Source organism: Triturus cristatus, chromosome 12 (assembly GCF_964204655.1).
Source record: "Triturus cristatus chromosome 12, aTriCri1.1, whole genome shotgun sequence".
NCBI lineage: Eukaryota > Metazoa > Chordata > Amphibia > Caudata > Salamandridae > Triturus > Triturus cristatus.
The window spans coordinates 836252119-836265533 of NC_140595.1; the positions used below are offsets into that span (position 1 = coordinate 836252119).

The 13415-nt window shown below is 46.6% G+C and overlaps 1 protein-coding gene across 1 annotated transcript in view; it reads left to right on the plus strand.

The window, feature by feature from the left end:
- SPAG7 (sperm associated antigen 7) overlaps positions 1–13415 on the plus strand; it is a 154973-nt gene that overhangs the window by 24658 nt on the left and 116900 nt on the right. The window contains exon 3 of the mRNA XM_085636705.1: positions 7202–7290. Within this exon, the coding sequence (XP_085492831.1) occupies positions 7202–7290 (89 nt within the window). The remainder of the gene's footprint in view (positions 1–7201; positions 7291–13415) is intronic.

Below are 13415 nucleotides of genomic sequence, written 5' to 3' on the forward strand. Positions count from 1 at the left end.
TGTATACAAGCAATCACCACCCAACAGACTATTTGCTTCCATGTGCCCCAGTTTCCTAGGAGTATGTGCATCGCTGCAGGGATGTGCCATGTAACAAAAGAACCTGCCTAGTCTCTTCTGTCTTTTCATCTTACTCATCTCTTCCCTCCGCAAGTTAGAAGGGTAAGAAAAGCTCCCCCAACGCCCACTCTATTCTTCCAGACAACCATCACCTCTACCTGTTTAAGCACCACCACCACTCTGGTCTCGCTTTGGCCCCAGCAAGTCAGTATGCATATTCTCTAGAACACAGGCAGTGTTTGTGACTGTTGTAAATCCAGAAAAAGAAGTACTTGTAAACAAAATAATTCAGTACACGTACTTGAGGGCATATAGGTGTTTTGCGTCTGTAAGGAACAAGAAAATAGAGTTAAAATAAGTGCCAGATATGTGACAGGCCGTGTGCACACTACAGACACATCATATACATCAAATTCGGAAGGCTAAGGAAGTTGTGATCAGACATAAAGATGCATGGTAACATTTACGTAGCTATAGTTTTAATGATACAACGCTGGCAGCTATTCCCTTCATGCATGCTAGTTACTGGGATTCTTTCATTTGTTCAACAAAGGGAAGTTGGCAGCTGGTGACGGGCCCAGTGTTTTATTTCACATCTGTTCCTGGATCCTTAAACAGTATTCCAGAGCAGACCAGCCAATACTTTGGAACTTCTAGGAGGCAGCAAAGATGACCCTTGTGGCTCAATTAGAGAAAGAAAGACCACCAGCCTGTCGCCCACCGGACTTAAGGCTCTGCGGCGTTTTAGCGATAAAACACTATCTAGAACCATGAACAAGTAGCACAAAAACATTGAATCAACAAGAAGTGCACTGCTAACCTATTTGTCTCCTGGCCTCTCCAAACCCTCTGTTGGCTCCCTATCTACAAATATGGACTTTTCAAGCTTCTCACACACCCCTATAGAAAGCCCTACCCAGTGATACCCAAAGTATGGTCCGGAGGCTGCATTCGGCCCTCCTGACCTTTACATGCGGCCTCCTGGGCAAAGCAGCACTAGGCTGCTGTTCACTCTACTCGGCACTAACATTAGAAAAATTTTAAACAGCAACCATTTATTTAAAGGTTAATTGCAGTTAAAAAAAGGAGGTTTAATCTGTTTTCTCTGGAGGAATTGCGGGCTTTGGTCACCAGGGTTAAATCACGATCCCCAAAAGACCCTGCTCTCCCTCCCAAAAATAATTCAACCAGCTATGGAATCCATTCTGCCTGGACTGGACAACCTTCTTAGCATCTAGTTTTCCTCTGGTTCGACTCAAAACTGCTGGAAGCATGTCATTGTCAAACTTCTTCTTAAAAACCCCTTCTGAACTGGTTCCTACCGGAAAACTTCAAACCTATCTCCCTACTCCCTTTCTTTGCTACAGTAGCCGATAAACCTGGCCATGCTCAACTAACTCGTCTTATATAATTTAACAACTTGCTTCATGAGTCCCAATCCTATTTCTGGGCCCAATACAGCCCCGAGTCAGCATTGCCGCTGGCCTCGGAGTCTCTTCGATCCATTGCAGACTATCACACTGCTGCTTTGATCGTGCTGGAACAAAGTGCGGCATTCAATACTTTCTCTCCTGGCCTGATGCTGAAACGGCTCTGGAATTGCTGTGTGTGCGCCCTGGTACTAAAGTGGCTGGTTTCTTTCCTTCAAGATTTTACCTTCCAGGTAGTACAGACTTATTATGCTACGGACATGCCTCCCCCTGGCCCAGGGGGTGCCCCAAGGATCCATGTTAAGCCCTACGCTATTTAACATCTGTAAGTGTCCCCTGGCAGATGTCATCGGCAAACAGTGTCACCCATGGTGTCCTATGCCAAAGACACACAATTCTCACTCTTGCGCAGGACAGAGGAGCGTCTGCAATGTGATTTAGGTGCTGCATGGTGTAACTGGGTGAGTGGATGAACTCTAGTTGCCCAAAACTTGATGCCAGCAAAACCGAGGTGCTAATAGTTGGTAAACAACCCTCTGTGTGGTCCACAGCGTGGTGGCCAAGGACGCTAGGCCCCATCCCTAGCCCCAAGGTGAAAAATGTAGGACTAGTTTGATTCAAACCTTTCTTTTGACGACCAAATTGCTTGTCTGGCCGTAAAATGTTTTGCCATGCTTAAAATGCTTGCCAAGGTTTCTGACTTGCTTCCCGTGGCGGCTAGGAAGTCGTTCGTGCTGGCCCTTGTGATTTCAAGGCTGGATTATTGTAACAGCCTTTATATCGGAGTCACCCAGGGTAGTATACAGAAGCTGAAAGAATGCAAAACGCAGCTGCCAGACCTCTTCAGAATCTCACAGAGCCAGTAGGCGTGCCTTCTTGTACCTAGCTCCTAAAGTCTGGACGACCTCCCCCGGCACATCCACAGCCACTAGCTCAGTGCTTGAATCCCTCAAGAAACTGAGAACCTTCATCTTCTATTAGCCCATGTCAGAGTTGGCACAGCCCCTTCTTGCAGTGCCTGGATACCACCTTGGGTACGCATAACATCAGGAAAGCGACAAAAAATTCTGTATTTTAAAAATGGGGTCCTAATTTCCATGTTAAAAATACTGTTTTACACAAACTGTTGAAGTTCCACTAGAAATGTATTTGTCTATGAGAAAGATCTCAATGACCCACCCGAAGTTACAGTAATACTTCTCACATACTCAATGTGAAAGTGGCCATGCGATTCTCAGACCAGAGAGTGCCGAGAGGCCAACCTGCAGAGTCCGCCCAAGCTTGGCAACGCTTGACATTGCGAACACACGGCGGTGGTGGTGGTGAAGCGCACCGAGCACAATCGCTGCACTGCTCCTAGGAGGCTGATCGCACCAACGGTGTGAAAAGGAATATTGTTGTAGAATAGTTGCAGAGTGAGCAAAAAGCTGTGCGTGTTGGAATTCTTCCACTCCACTCAGCTGACTTCTGCTGTAGACCATCATTTGCATGAGGACCACCTCCCCACTGCTTTTTTTTTTTCTTCTTTAACTTATTTTTCGTCTGTTATTACTCCTTTTCTCTCTTTTACTTGCTTGGTCTATCATTGGCTTTCTCTTTCTAGCATGTTTTCTTTTTCTCGTTAGCATGTGCTCTAGCGTCCTCTCTTTGGCACCCTTTCTGTTTGGTAGTTACTGTCTCTTTGGCTGACTCTCTGCCTTTGCCGTATGTTCTGGCTCTTCTTTTCCTTGATACATGCTGTCTGTCTCTGTTTAAGACATGTGGTCTCGATCTCTCTTTGGTGTGAGTGGCACTCTTTGGCATGCGTGCTCTGTTTCTCTCTGGTTTTCACCCTCTGTTTCTATTTGGTACGCTCTCTGCCTTTCTCTTTGGCCTGTGTCTGCCTCTTTAACACGTTCTGTCGCTCTCTCTGTCTCTCTCTTCGGCACACTTTGTCTCTCTTTGGGGAGTGTGCTGCCTCTCTTTGGCTCACTCTCTCTCATTGGCTCACACTCTTTGCTGTATGTTCTGTCTCTTCTTTTCTCGTGCGCGCGCTGTATCTGTTTGCTGTACACAGTCGCACTCTTTGGCAGGCACTACTTGGGATAAACACAGTTTCTCTTTGGCACATGCTGTGTTACGGTCTGCCATTCTCTTTAGCACACACTCTGGCTCTGTTTCTCTTGCTCTCTTTCTCTTGCAATCATGTCTTTCTTTAATTTCCTCTCACCCCAGCCCCTTCTCATTAGCAGCCATGAGTTATACTTTGTTGAGTATCTTTATAATGGGACTGCGAACTCCCATGTGGCTTCCTCACTCCCTTCTCACCCCTCCTAGTCCTCCTACTGAATCTGATGATGCTCAAAAGCGTTGTGATGAAATAGCTAATTTTTTCTCCACAAAAGTCTACATCTATTCTACGTTCCAGCAAACTAACCTGGATACAAATATTCCATCGCCTACACAACAAGTCATGCTGGAGGAATTTGCTCCGCTGACCCCATCGGCACTGCAGAAACTTTTGAGGGAGCTCAAATCGGGATCTCCAGCTGACCCCGCCCCTCCGTCCATTCTTAATCTGGTCTCAGAGATCGTCTCTCCAGTTATTCTGGACATAATTAATTCATCCCTTGTAATGGGGAAGGTTCCGCTTCTCTGGAAACAAGCAAGACTCAAAGCTCTTCTGAAAAAGTCCAATTTAGATCCTGAGGACCGGGCCAATTACAGCCCATCTCTTTGCTGCCAGGAATTAGTAAACTTGTGGGAAAATATGTTAATTCCATACTGGCAGCTTTTCTGGAGGAAAATAACTGCCTCCATCCTGCCCAGACTGGCTTCAGGCGCCATCAGGGCACGGAGACCGCCCTTCTCGCCGTGGTCGAAGAGTCTAGAAAAATCTTGGACAAGGGAGGCTGCGCTGCGATCATTTTGTTAGATCTCAGCACAGCATTTGACACGGTAAATCATAAAATTTAGATCCAAAGACTCAGGGAGGTGGGAGTAGCAGGGACTGCCCTTAAATAGTTGCAGTCCTTCCTTTCAGATAGATCATTTGCGGTCTTTGAAGAGGATGTTCTTTCGAAGCAGATTCCTTTGCAGTGTGGAGTGCCCCAGGGGTACTCTCTGAGTCCCACCATGTTTAACATCTACATGAGGTCCCTTGTGGATGTGGTACTCCCCTGGGGGATCCATACTGTCACGTACGCCGACGACACCGAGTTGGCGGTGTCCCTTAGTCAGCAAGACAAAGCTGAACCGGGTTTAGCTTCCTGCCTTGTGAAGGTCTCTGAGTGGATGGATCTGTCCTTTCTTAAATTGAACGGTGCCAAGACAGAAATTATGATACTGGGCCATGCGACCCCCATGAATTTAGATCCTATGTGGCCCAGCTGTCTTGGCCCCCCTCCTGTACCAAAGAAACAAATCAAGAGTTTGGGGGTATGGTTTGACTGCAACCCCAACTTTACAGTACAAGCACGTAAAATTGCTGCTAACTGTTCTGGTCTTCTTAGATTGATAAGGAAGATTCTTCCTCTTCTTCCGTTTGAAGCGAGGTATATGCTGGTCCAAGCTCTTATTCTATCGCAGCTGGACTATGCGAATGCAGTCTACTTGGGTGCACCGCAAGGAACCACTAAGATCTTACAGACTGTCCAGAACTGTACGGCCCGCCTCTTAATGAATGTCCCGAAACGTAATTCTGCTAAGTTAGCGCTTAGTCGGTTGCATTGGCTTCCTGTTCAGGAAAGAATCCGGTTTAAGGCAATGTGTATTATCCATAAGTCCATTGCTGGTAATCGCCCTCCTATGATTCAGTCCATGGTGCAATTATATCGCACCAATAGGACTCTCAGATTTAACAATAAACAACTTCTTGCAGTCCCTAGGATTAAACGGTCACGGACGGGAGGTCGACGGTTCCCATACAATGCTGCCAAGTTCTGGAACCAGCTTCCAGACTACATTCGTCTTGAACATGACTATGTCAGGTTCAGGAAGCGGTTGAAGACCTTTCTCTTTCCTTGATTAGTGGTGAATGATAAGGTGTCACAAAAAAAGCGCTGGGATGCCTTGGGTAGCCATGCGCTATACAAGTGCGTATTCATTCATTCACTCAATGGTCTTTGTGCTTATAGTTAATATGTAATTTTAGCCTCCTGCTCTTAATATACAAAAGATATGATCCAAATAGGGTAGGTTATATATTTATTAATTCAGGGTATATAGCACAATATACACAGGAGAGATGTCGTGTAAGTAATTCTTTTGTTATTCATTGGTACTTTCATATCACGCAGTCTGTAATTACGAAGGCATCCCAGAGCCTTGTAGTAGTCCGAGTTGTCACTTCCCAAATGTTTCCATCACAGGCCAGAGTCTCTGTTTCTGGAGGGGAGGTGTGCTGTAAATGCTGTCTTGTCAGTTGTGATGAATTGTGAGGTTGGTCAGACCGGGTGGGTGTACATTGCTCAGCAAGTGCATATGTGTGGTTAGCAGCTGATGTGGGCAAGTGCTGGTGGATGCCTTAATAGCCTGTGGATTGCATATTAAGGCTGGTTTGGGTGTCTGCTCTCTTAATGTGTGCTGTATGAAGTGGTATGGGGTGATCGCTGTTGTGAGCACATGGGCACCCAGCTTATAGCACTTCTCTGGTGCATTGTTTATTTCTCCAGAGTTCTGTCTGAAGTGTCCTCTGACAGGTTGTGTTCTTGTGGATGCTGTTGGAGTGCTATGGCAATCTTCTGTTGCTTATCTAGCTGTGTTGGATGTTGTGGCAACTAAAGTCCAAAGACTCCAAAATGGCTCTTATGGATGGAGACACCACTAGTGACAGAGATGGTATGAGCGGTTACCTGTCTTCAGTTTCCTGCAGTTAATGTTATGATAATTTAACTTCTAACTTGCACGAATCACTCCAGGTGGGGGGTGCATCTTAGCACAGCACAGATCTCAGGCAATAAGTGAGCACTAAGACCAGAAATAGCTCAGTCTTCGGAAGGGGTATGTTTGTTACTCAAATGTTCTCCAAATAGCAACGTGGCATGAAGTACACACAATCCATACTGCCCAACTAATGGTGCCCTCCAAGCTCTATCTAAATGATGAGATTACTGGCTTGAGTGTGTCATTGTTTGTGTTCACTTGTTGAAGCAGTGCAAAAAGGATGTCAATGATACTGTTCCACTTTGTATTTTGAGTGAGATACACTTGGACATCATCTTGAGGTGCTTTTTAGGTCTCGCCTGACCCAGCGCATGCGCTGGTCTGGCGAGACTTATTGAGAGGGCTCCAAAAAGTGCTACCAGGCCAGCCTAGAGCTACAGTGCATGTGTGCGGGCGCGCGCGCCGCACTTTACCGAGATTACTTTCACTTTCGCGGCCGCACGGCCGCTTTGATGTTTGATTGCGGCTGCTTGGCATTGCCAATAGGTCTCGCTTTTGGGACCTTATAAGTATTTAGTTATGCAACTGTTGCATGGCTAAACACTTATAGGGTCCCAAAGGCGAGACCTATTGGCTATGTCAATGCTTGTTTCTTTTGGGAAAGGACACCCATATATGGCTTTCTAGAAGCTTTTTTTGTAGTATGTTCTCTGCCATCTAATCTCAGCACAGATAGGGTGTGTACACTGTAAGAAGGCATTCTTTGGAAAATAGAAGACGTCTGAGAGTCCAGTATTCTTCACAGGGTGATGTTTTATTCTCCGCTTTTTTTTGTCCTGTTTCGACAGATGGAGAAAGAAGTGACCGAGTTCATTCAAGACACTGGTCAAATAAAGAAGAAATTCTGTGCCATGGGGAAACTGGAGAGGAGTATCTTGTGAGTTGAGTTCAAATTGTTGCTCTAATGCCGAATCCTGACCAGAAGCAATGGTCTAATGCTAACATTGTAGTTGTGCAAGGCCCTTTTCAAGAATGGTGCCAGTGGGCAGTTGTTGCTGCAGCCACAAGCGCCTTCAGCAGGGCACCAACACCCAGTTGTAGCTTGGATGGCGCCTGTCTGTTGTTGTTTCTGTAGTGTATTAGTATGAACATATCTCATTTGGGTATGTCTGTCAGTCAAAAACTGAGTGCAGTCATACGTGAGCTCTTCAGGGGTGAAGCAGTGTGGCAAGAAGTGTCTGATGCTTTAGACTCTGTGCTTAATTTAAGCTTGCAGAAACCTGTTTGAGAACCCTAACGTTACGGTAAAAGAAAAGCTCTGTATTGGATCTGATTTGGGAAGGTTTGACAACTTCTTAATTTAACCAGTTCTGTCACACTGCTAGTTTTAGTCTTGAGTCTGCTCTGTCTCCTATTTCTAACATATGTAAAACAAGCATTGGTATAGCCTTTGGTACCTTATAAGTGTTTAGCCGTGCAACACTTGATGTTGTTGCACCAAGGATATTGTGCTGGATAACTAAACACTTATAAGGTCCCAAAGGCCAGACATATTGGCAATGCCAATGCTTGTTATCAAAGGGTGGAGAGTCGCTCCCTTTCTCTCGCTGGGGCCGGCCCATTAACATATGCATATTGTGCGGGGGCAGGGGGCCGGAACAAAAGTGGCCTCACTTGTATTCAGGGGTGTTTCACCAGTGTAAGTTAATCCGTGCATTTTTGTTACATCCCCCCCCCCCCCCCCCTTTTTGATTTTAATAAAACTTCACCGAAGCAGTGTTTTGCAAAGGCAATATGCAAATGTGGGGCGCTTTTTTTTTTTTTTTTTTTAGGTGTGCTCAGGCCGATTTTTAATCCAAATCCAACCCTGATACTTCTGGTTAATATACACAAACTAGCAAGGATGTTGGTGTTCACCAACTATTGTGCAGGGACAGCCACCCTGGAATGCCTACAAACTGACTCTAAAGTCAGATTTGTTAGCATGGAAATTCCACTATACTGGCTGCATTTGTGTGAGGAAGTCCCATTTACGAGAACAAAATCCCAGCATCCCTGGTGCTATGAAATGAACGAGCTGTACCCCTCACAAGTTTTACTTAGTGTGCCAAAAGCTTTGTGCATCGGGCCCTGATTCACAGCTGTGTGTTAAATTCCAGAAATGACTGAGGGCAGCCTCCTCTTTCCTTCCGTCAAACAGGGGCCGCAAACTGGGTTACCTCAGTAGGTTGATAATCAGGAACACATTTTTCTCTTCCTTTTAATCTATGAGAAGCAAAGCGTTGACACAAACGCAGATTTCTTGGGTGGGGCCATAAGATTCTTTTTTTCGCTTTTTCATTGCAGAGGAAATCCAGGGCTGGATAAACAGGTCATTTAAAAGGGGACATTTGTTGGATGAATTTATGATGTATGACCTGTAGATTTCTATTTGCATTTCCGGTTCACTGATCAAGTTTCATAACCCATTGGTTTATTTACTTTTTGGGGTTTCTGTTTGCTACTATCCCGATACAATTTATAGCAATTGTGTTAAATATAGATTGTTTTCCTGCAACGAAGGCTACGATTAACATGCGATTTCACTGCCTCGTGGTTTACAGAGGTTACTGTAGCAGGGTGAAATGGTAACCCTAATGGATATTTTATTTCTTTTACTTGTGGACTGCACACCTAAAGCCGAAGCAAGTACTTCTTGTTAGAAACATCAGCCTTCAGGTGGCATGGCGAATAATCTGCTAGTTCTGCAAGAGTTCATAGAAATATAACATTTGATAACTGGTAGAACTGCTGGGGTCACATTGTCCAATTTCTAGGCTTGCCTCGCGTCAGATGTCTGTAGCATCCACGTTAAGTATTGTTTTCTCAATAAATGTGCTTCCCTTTGTCCATCCTAACACTAACACTTATTAAATGTATTTGCCGGTATTTTTGTCCTTGCGTGTTCCAGTGGGTATCTTTTCTCTGCATTTGCAAAGTTTTTTCGGAAAATGTTTTCGAAAGTTACTTCAGGTCATATGATGACATTTAGTACAAACCATGTGCTGCTGCAACAAAAACAAGCACGCGCGAAACGTGGGTGCCGAAAGTTAAAGTGATCGCGATGCACTTACTTACCCGACGGAGAAAAGACAGATGGCGGCTGCGCGCGTTCACGCGCGCATGCACGCAAGCTTGAGGCCAGCAAATAGCCTCTGGTGGCACTTTGAAAACCCACTTACTAAAAGTCAAGCAAGCAGCGCACGCGCTGCTCTAGGCTCGACCTAAAAACTGCATTTCATTAGGTTTGAATTCTTTGTTTTTCATACTGAAATCAATAGATTTCGTTTGAACAGGTGTTATAGGTTAGTGTTTCCTGTTGCCACACACCATCCATGGTTTTTAAGACTTTACTTCTCTCCTTTCACGCTGTGTCCGATGTCAACAGGGCAGACTGGGGCTCAGTTGTAGAGGATTGATGGCCTGTGCCTCAGATGTTCCGGGGTCTGTGTGGCTTAGAAAACTAGGCCAAGTATAACCCCTTCAGAACTTGACTCTCAGTGGTAAAAATGGCAAGTAGTCCTAGGCTTCTCTAAGAATTAGTGTAAGGGTGCCCGAGCTCAGAATCAATAGTCTCTGCTCAGAGCAATAAGTAAATGTCCAACTCAGTGCATATCTTTCGCCAAAACCTAGGAAAAGGGCAATTTAGTATCCTGGGTACTGTTGGACAGGGCTGCACTTCTATCTGCTGTCTCTCTCTGGTGCCCTTACCCCCTTGTGATCTAGGTGGTTCTCCTGGGATTAGGGCAACAGCTCCCCTGCCTCTTTCGGCTATTAACACGTAGTCTCTCGCAGTTCACTAGTTTTAGTTCCCATACAGATCAGTTGAACCGTCTTTTCGGACAGCTGCCCAGCTTAGTGTCTGGGCACCCACTCCTTAGAGTAGCTGTGCTCACTGGCAGCTATGAGGTCTCCTTATCGGATGCGGATGCCCTTCCGGCAGACGCATTTTCAGTGGTCCTGTTTTTGCATGTGTCTGTCGGTTGCTGGCAGCAGTTGAGCTAGCAGGGGTGGAGATCCACATATTTTTTTAAAATTTATTTATAGTTGAATTTGTAGGGCGTAACACAGGCCCCCGCAGCCCCCGCGGTGCGGGGGGCCCCGAACTGCAGGGAGCCCCGTCTGGTTGTGTGTGATCCGTCGTGCTGAGTAGAGTTGCGCTGCATGAGCCTGCACCCCAGTGGCCGGGCCGGCACACCTGCGCTGCTCTTATTTATCTTGTATTCATGTTTGCATGAAGAAATACTGCAGTTTGCACCTCTTTCCTGGAATGCACTCTGCACCGTCAAAGTTACGGAGTTTGAATGTGAACGTACGCGCCGCAAGACGTTGCGTTACGTGATTTCCTGCTGTCACCGGCTGTAGTTAAATGTGGGAGGCCGGCAAATCATGGAAGCGCTGGGCTACTTGGCGGTAAATTGAAATGAATTGATCCCTCGACCTCTGTACCCAACCCCACGGACCCCCGGCGGCCGATGGAGCCCACACTGTACAGCTCAGCTGTTCCTCCTGCTGAGTCTGATGCCTGGCGGGGAGGCTGGCGCACGTTTGACGGACCTGTAAACCAGAATTGTCGTGGCACACATGTGTCAGTGAGACAGTGCCAGACTTACTCCGTGTTTAAATGTTAATCTAATTTGCTTGTAAATTAAGTGCTTAGCGCGATCAGCTACCTGCTGGGCAGTGTAGTTTTGCCCTTGTCTTGCCCTTGTCACTGAGCACACAGGAACTGGGGGTTTGGCGCGGCAGGTATTCTTTTATATTCTGCCAACAGATCTCAAGTTGGGTAAAAGGGTACTGCTTCGTTAAAACCACCCTTCGGTGGCACTCCTCGGGGCTCAACCATATAGCAACTATTTAGTACCTACACAGAGCTGGATGACCAGCGCCGTCAGGGATCATGATTCATGAGGCCTAACTCTACAAGACCTTTGAGGACACCCAGCCTATGTATCAATCTCTGCCTACGTGACTGCCACGAAAACAAAGAGGGCTGATGGAAAAAGTACTAAAACGAGCATCTAAAATTATGATTTTTGTCTCTGACATTTTCTGTTTATGCTTGGCTTTTTTCCTTAGATATTTTTTTTAGCTAGTCGTTCTTTCCGATTTTATTTGAATGGTGAGCTTAATTTCAAAGTTCATCACTCAAAGCTTACGTAATCTTGCCACTTTCACTACGAGCTGTGCCTGCTCTACTGGGTCACACCTCTTTACTGTGTCATTAATTTTACACCCAAACCCTGGTTATTTACACACTGAACGGTGGGACGTGCGCATTTCCACAGAGAACATGTATAGTTAGACAACAAAGTTAAGCTGATCAGCGTCATTGCTCTGTACTGAAAGCATTAAGCAATACCTTCAAGCCCTGCCCGCTGCTGTACAACATTTTGAAATTCTTAAACTGTTATCATCTGAAGTGCAGCATATTTCTTTCCCTCTTTTTGTAATTTATTTAAATAGTCTAACACTTTTTTTTTTTTTTTTAGTTTTATTTACAAAATTTGTGCATACAACATCCAAAATCAAGGCTACGACAATGCAAAGCACGACACATCGTACATAGTGCGTAAGGACGGTTGGGAGCAGAAAATCAAAGGAAACCAAGTGGAAACAGTATTATCAACGCAGACAGTCGAATCAACTCAATGAAGTGACACAGGCAATTGTACAACTGTGGGGACATCCCAGGGGCTGCATGCTTTACGAGACCCCCCACCCGTCAGCCATCCATCCACATCAACGGTACTCCCATCCATACGGAAACCACAGTGCGCAGGGGGGGGGAAGGAGGGGGGGGACCCAGCAAGCCCCCGCAAGCCCCCGCACTCAGTGGCCCCAGCTGGCCTGACCTCCAGCACATGGGGGGGGGGGGGGGGAGATGGGGAGATGGGGGGTCTGTACCCTACACTACTCTGGCACCGCAGTGCATTCGGCAGGTACTGCAGCTACGAGGTAGCACCGCAACGGAGCCCATATGTCCGCAGGACGGGACGTTGTCGGCAACAGCTCAGAATACGTGCCAATCTGCTCCTGACAATAAGTGAGATCACGAATCCATTCCTTAAACTTTGGGGCCCTGCCTCTACCCCATCGACAGGCGACCCGTCTTTTAGCAATTAGAAAGGCAAGCGCAATAAATTTGCGGTGCACCGCACGTATGGGCTCTACGTACCCCAGCAGGGCAATAAGGGGAGTGGGCTCCACCGTGGAATTGATCATTTTAGAGAGTGCCTCGCACACTTGACACCAAAAGCGGTGTATTGCGTCGCATTCCCACGCTAGGTGCAAAAAATCTGCTCCCGGAGCTCTGCATCTCTCACAGCGGTCGTCATCTCTAAGCTGGAGCCGGTTCAACCGTGCTGGGGTGTAATACAGTCTATGGACGTATTTATAATGGATTATCCTAAATCTACTGCTAGCAGATATGCGTTCCGTCTGAAGCAAACAGAATTCCCATTGCTTATCCGTTAGCGGGGCCGGCAGATCTTGGTCCCATTTAGTTCGAGCAGCCAAAGATGGCGCAACCACGGAGGAGTGCACCGAACGGTATATTTTAGAAACGAGTTTGTACGGGCCATCGTCCCGTAGGACGCGTTGTAACGGTTCCAGAATCGGGGGCTCATGTGGAAAGTCTGGTAGGAGCGCCCGCAGCCCCTGTCGGAGCCGGAGATACAGGAAAACGTCAAGGGGAGAGGGCTGTATGCCCGCATACAAATGATCCATGGACCGGAACAGGCCGTTATGGAACTAATCACCCCACGTCGAAACTTGGATGGTAGGTAATAGTTTCCGAAAACCCGCTTCCTGCAATAGGGGCATGCTAGGGTGATAAGCCAGGGGCAGGAGAGGCGCGTACAGCATGCCCAGGCCCATCTTAGCAGTCAAGTGATTCCACGCAGTAACCGTGCCAAGCAATGCTGACGGCGTCTTATCTCTACCCGTCACCGGGATGTACAATGCGCCTTCTATAGGGATCGGGTGTGCAAGCCAGTGCTCAGCAGCAAGCTGGGGCATATA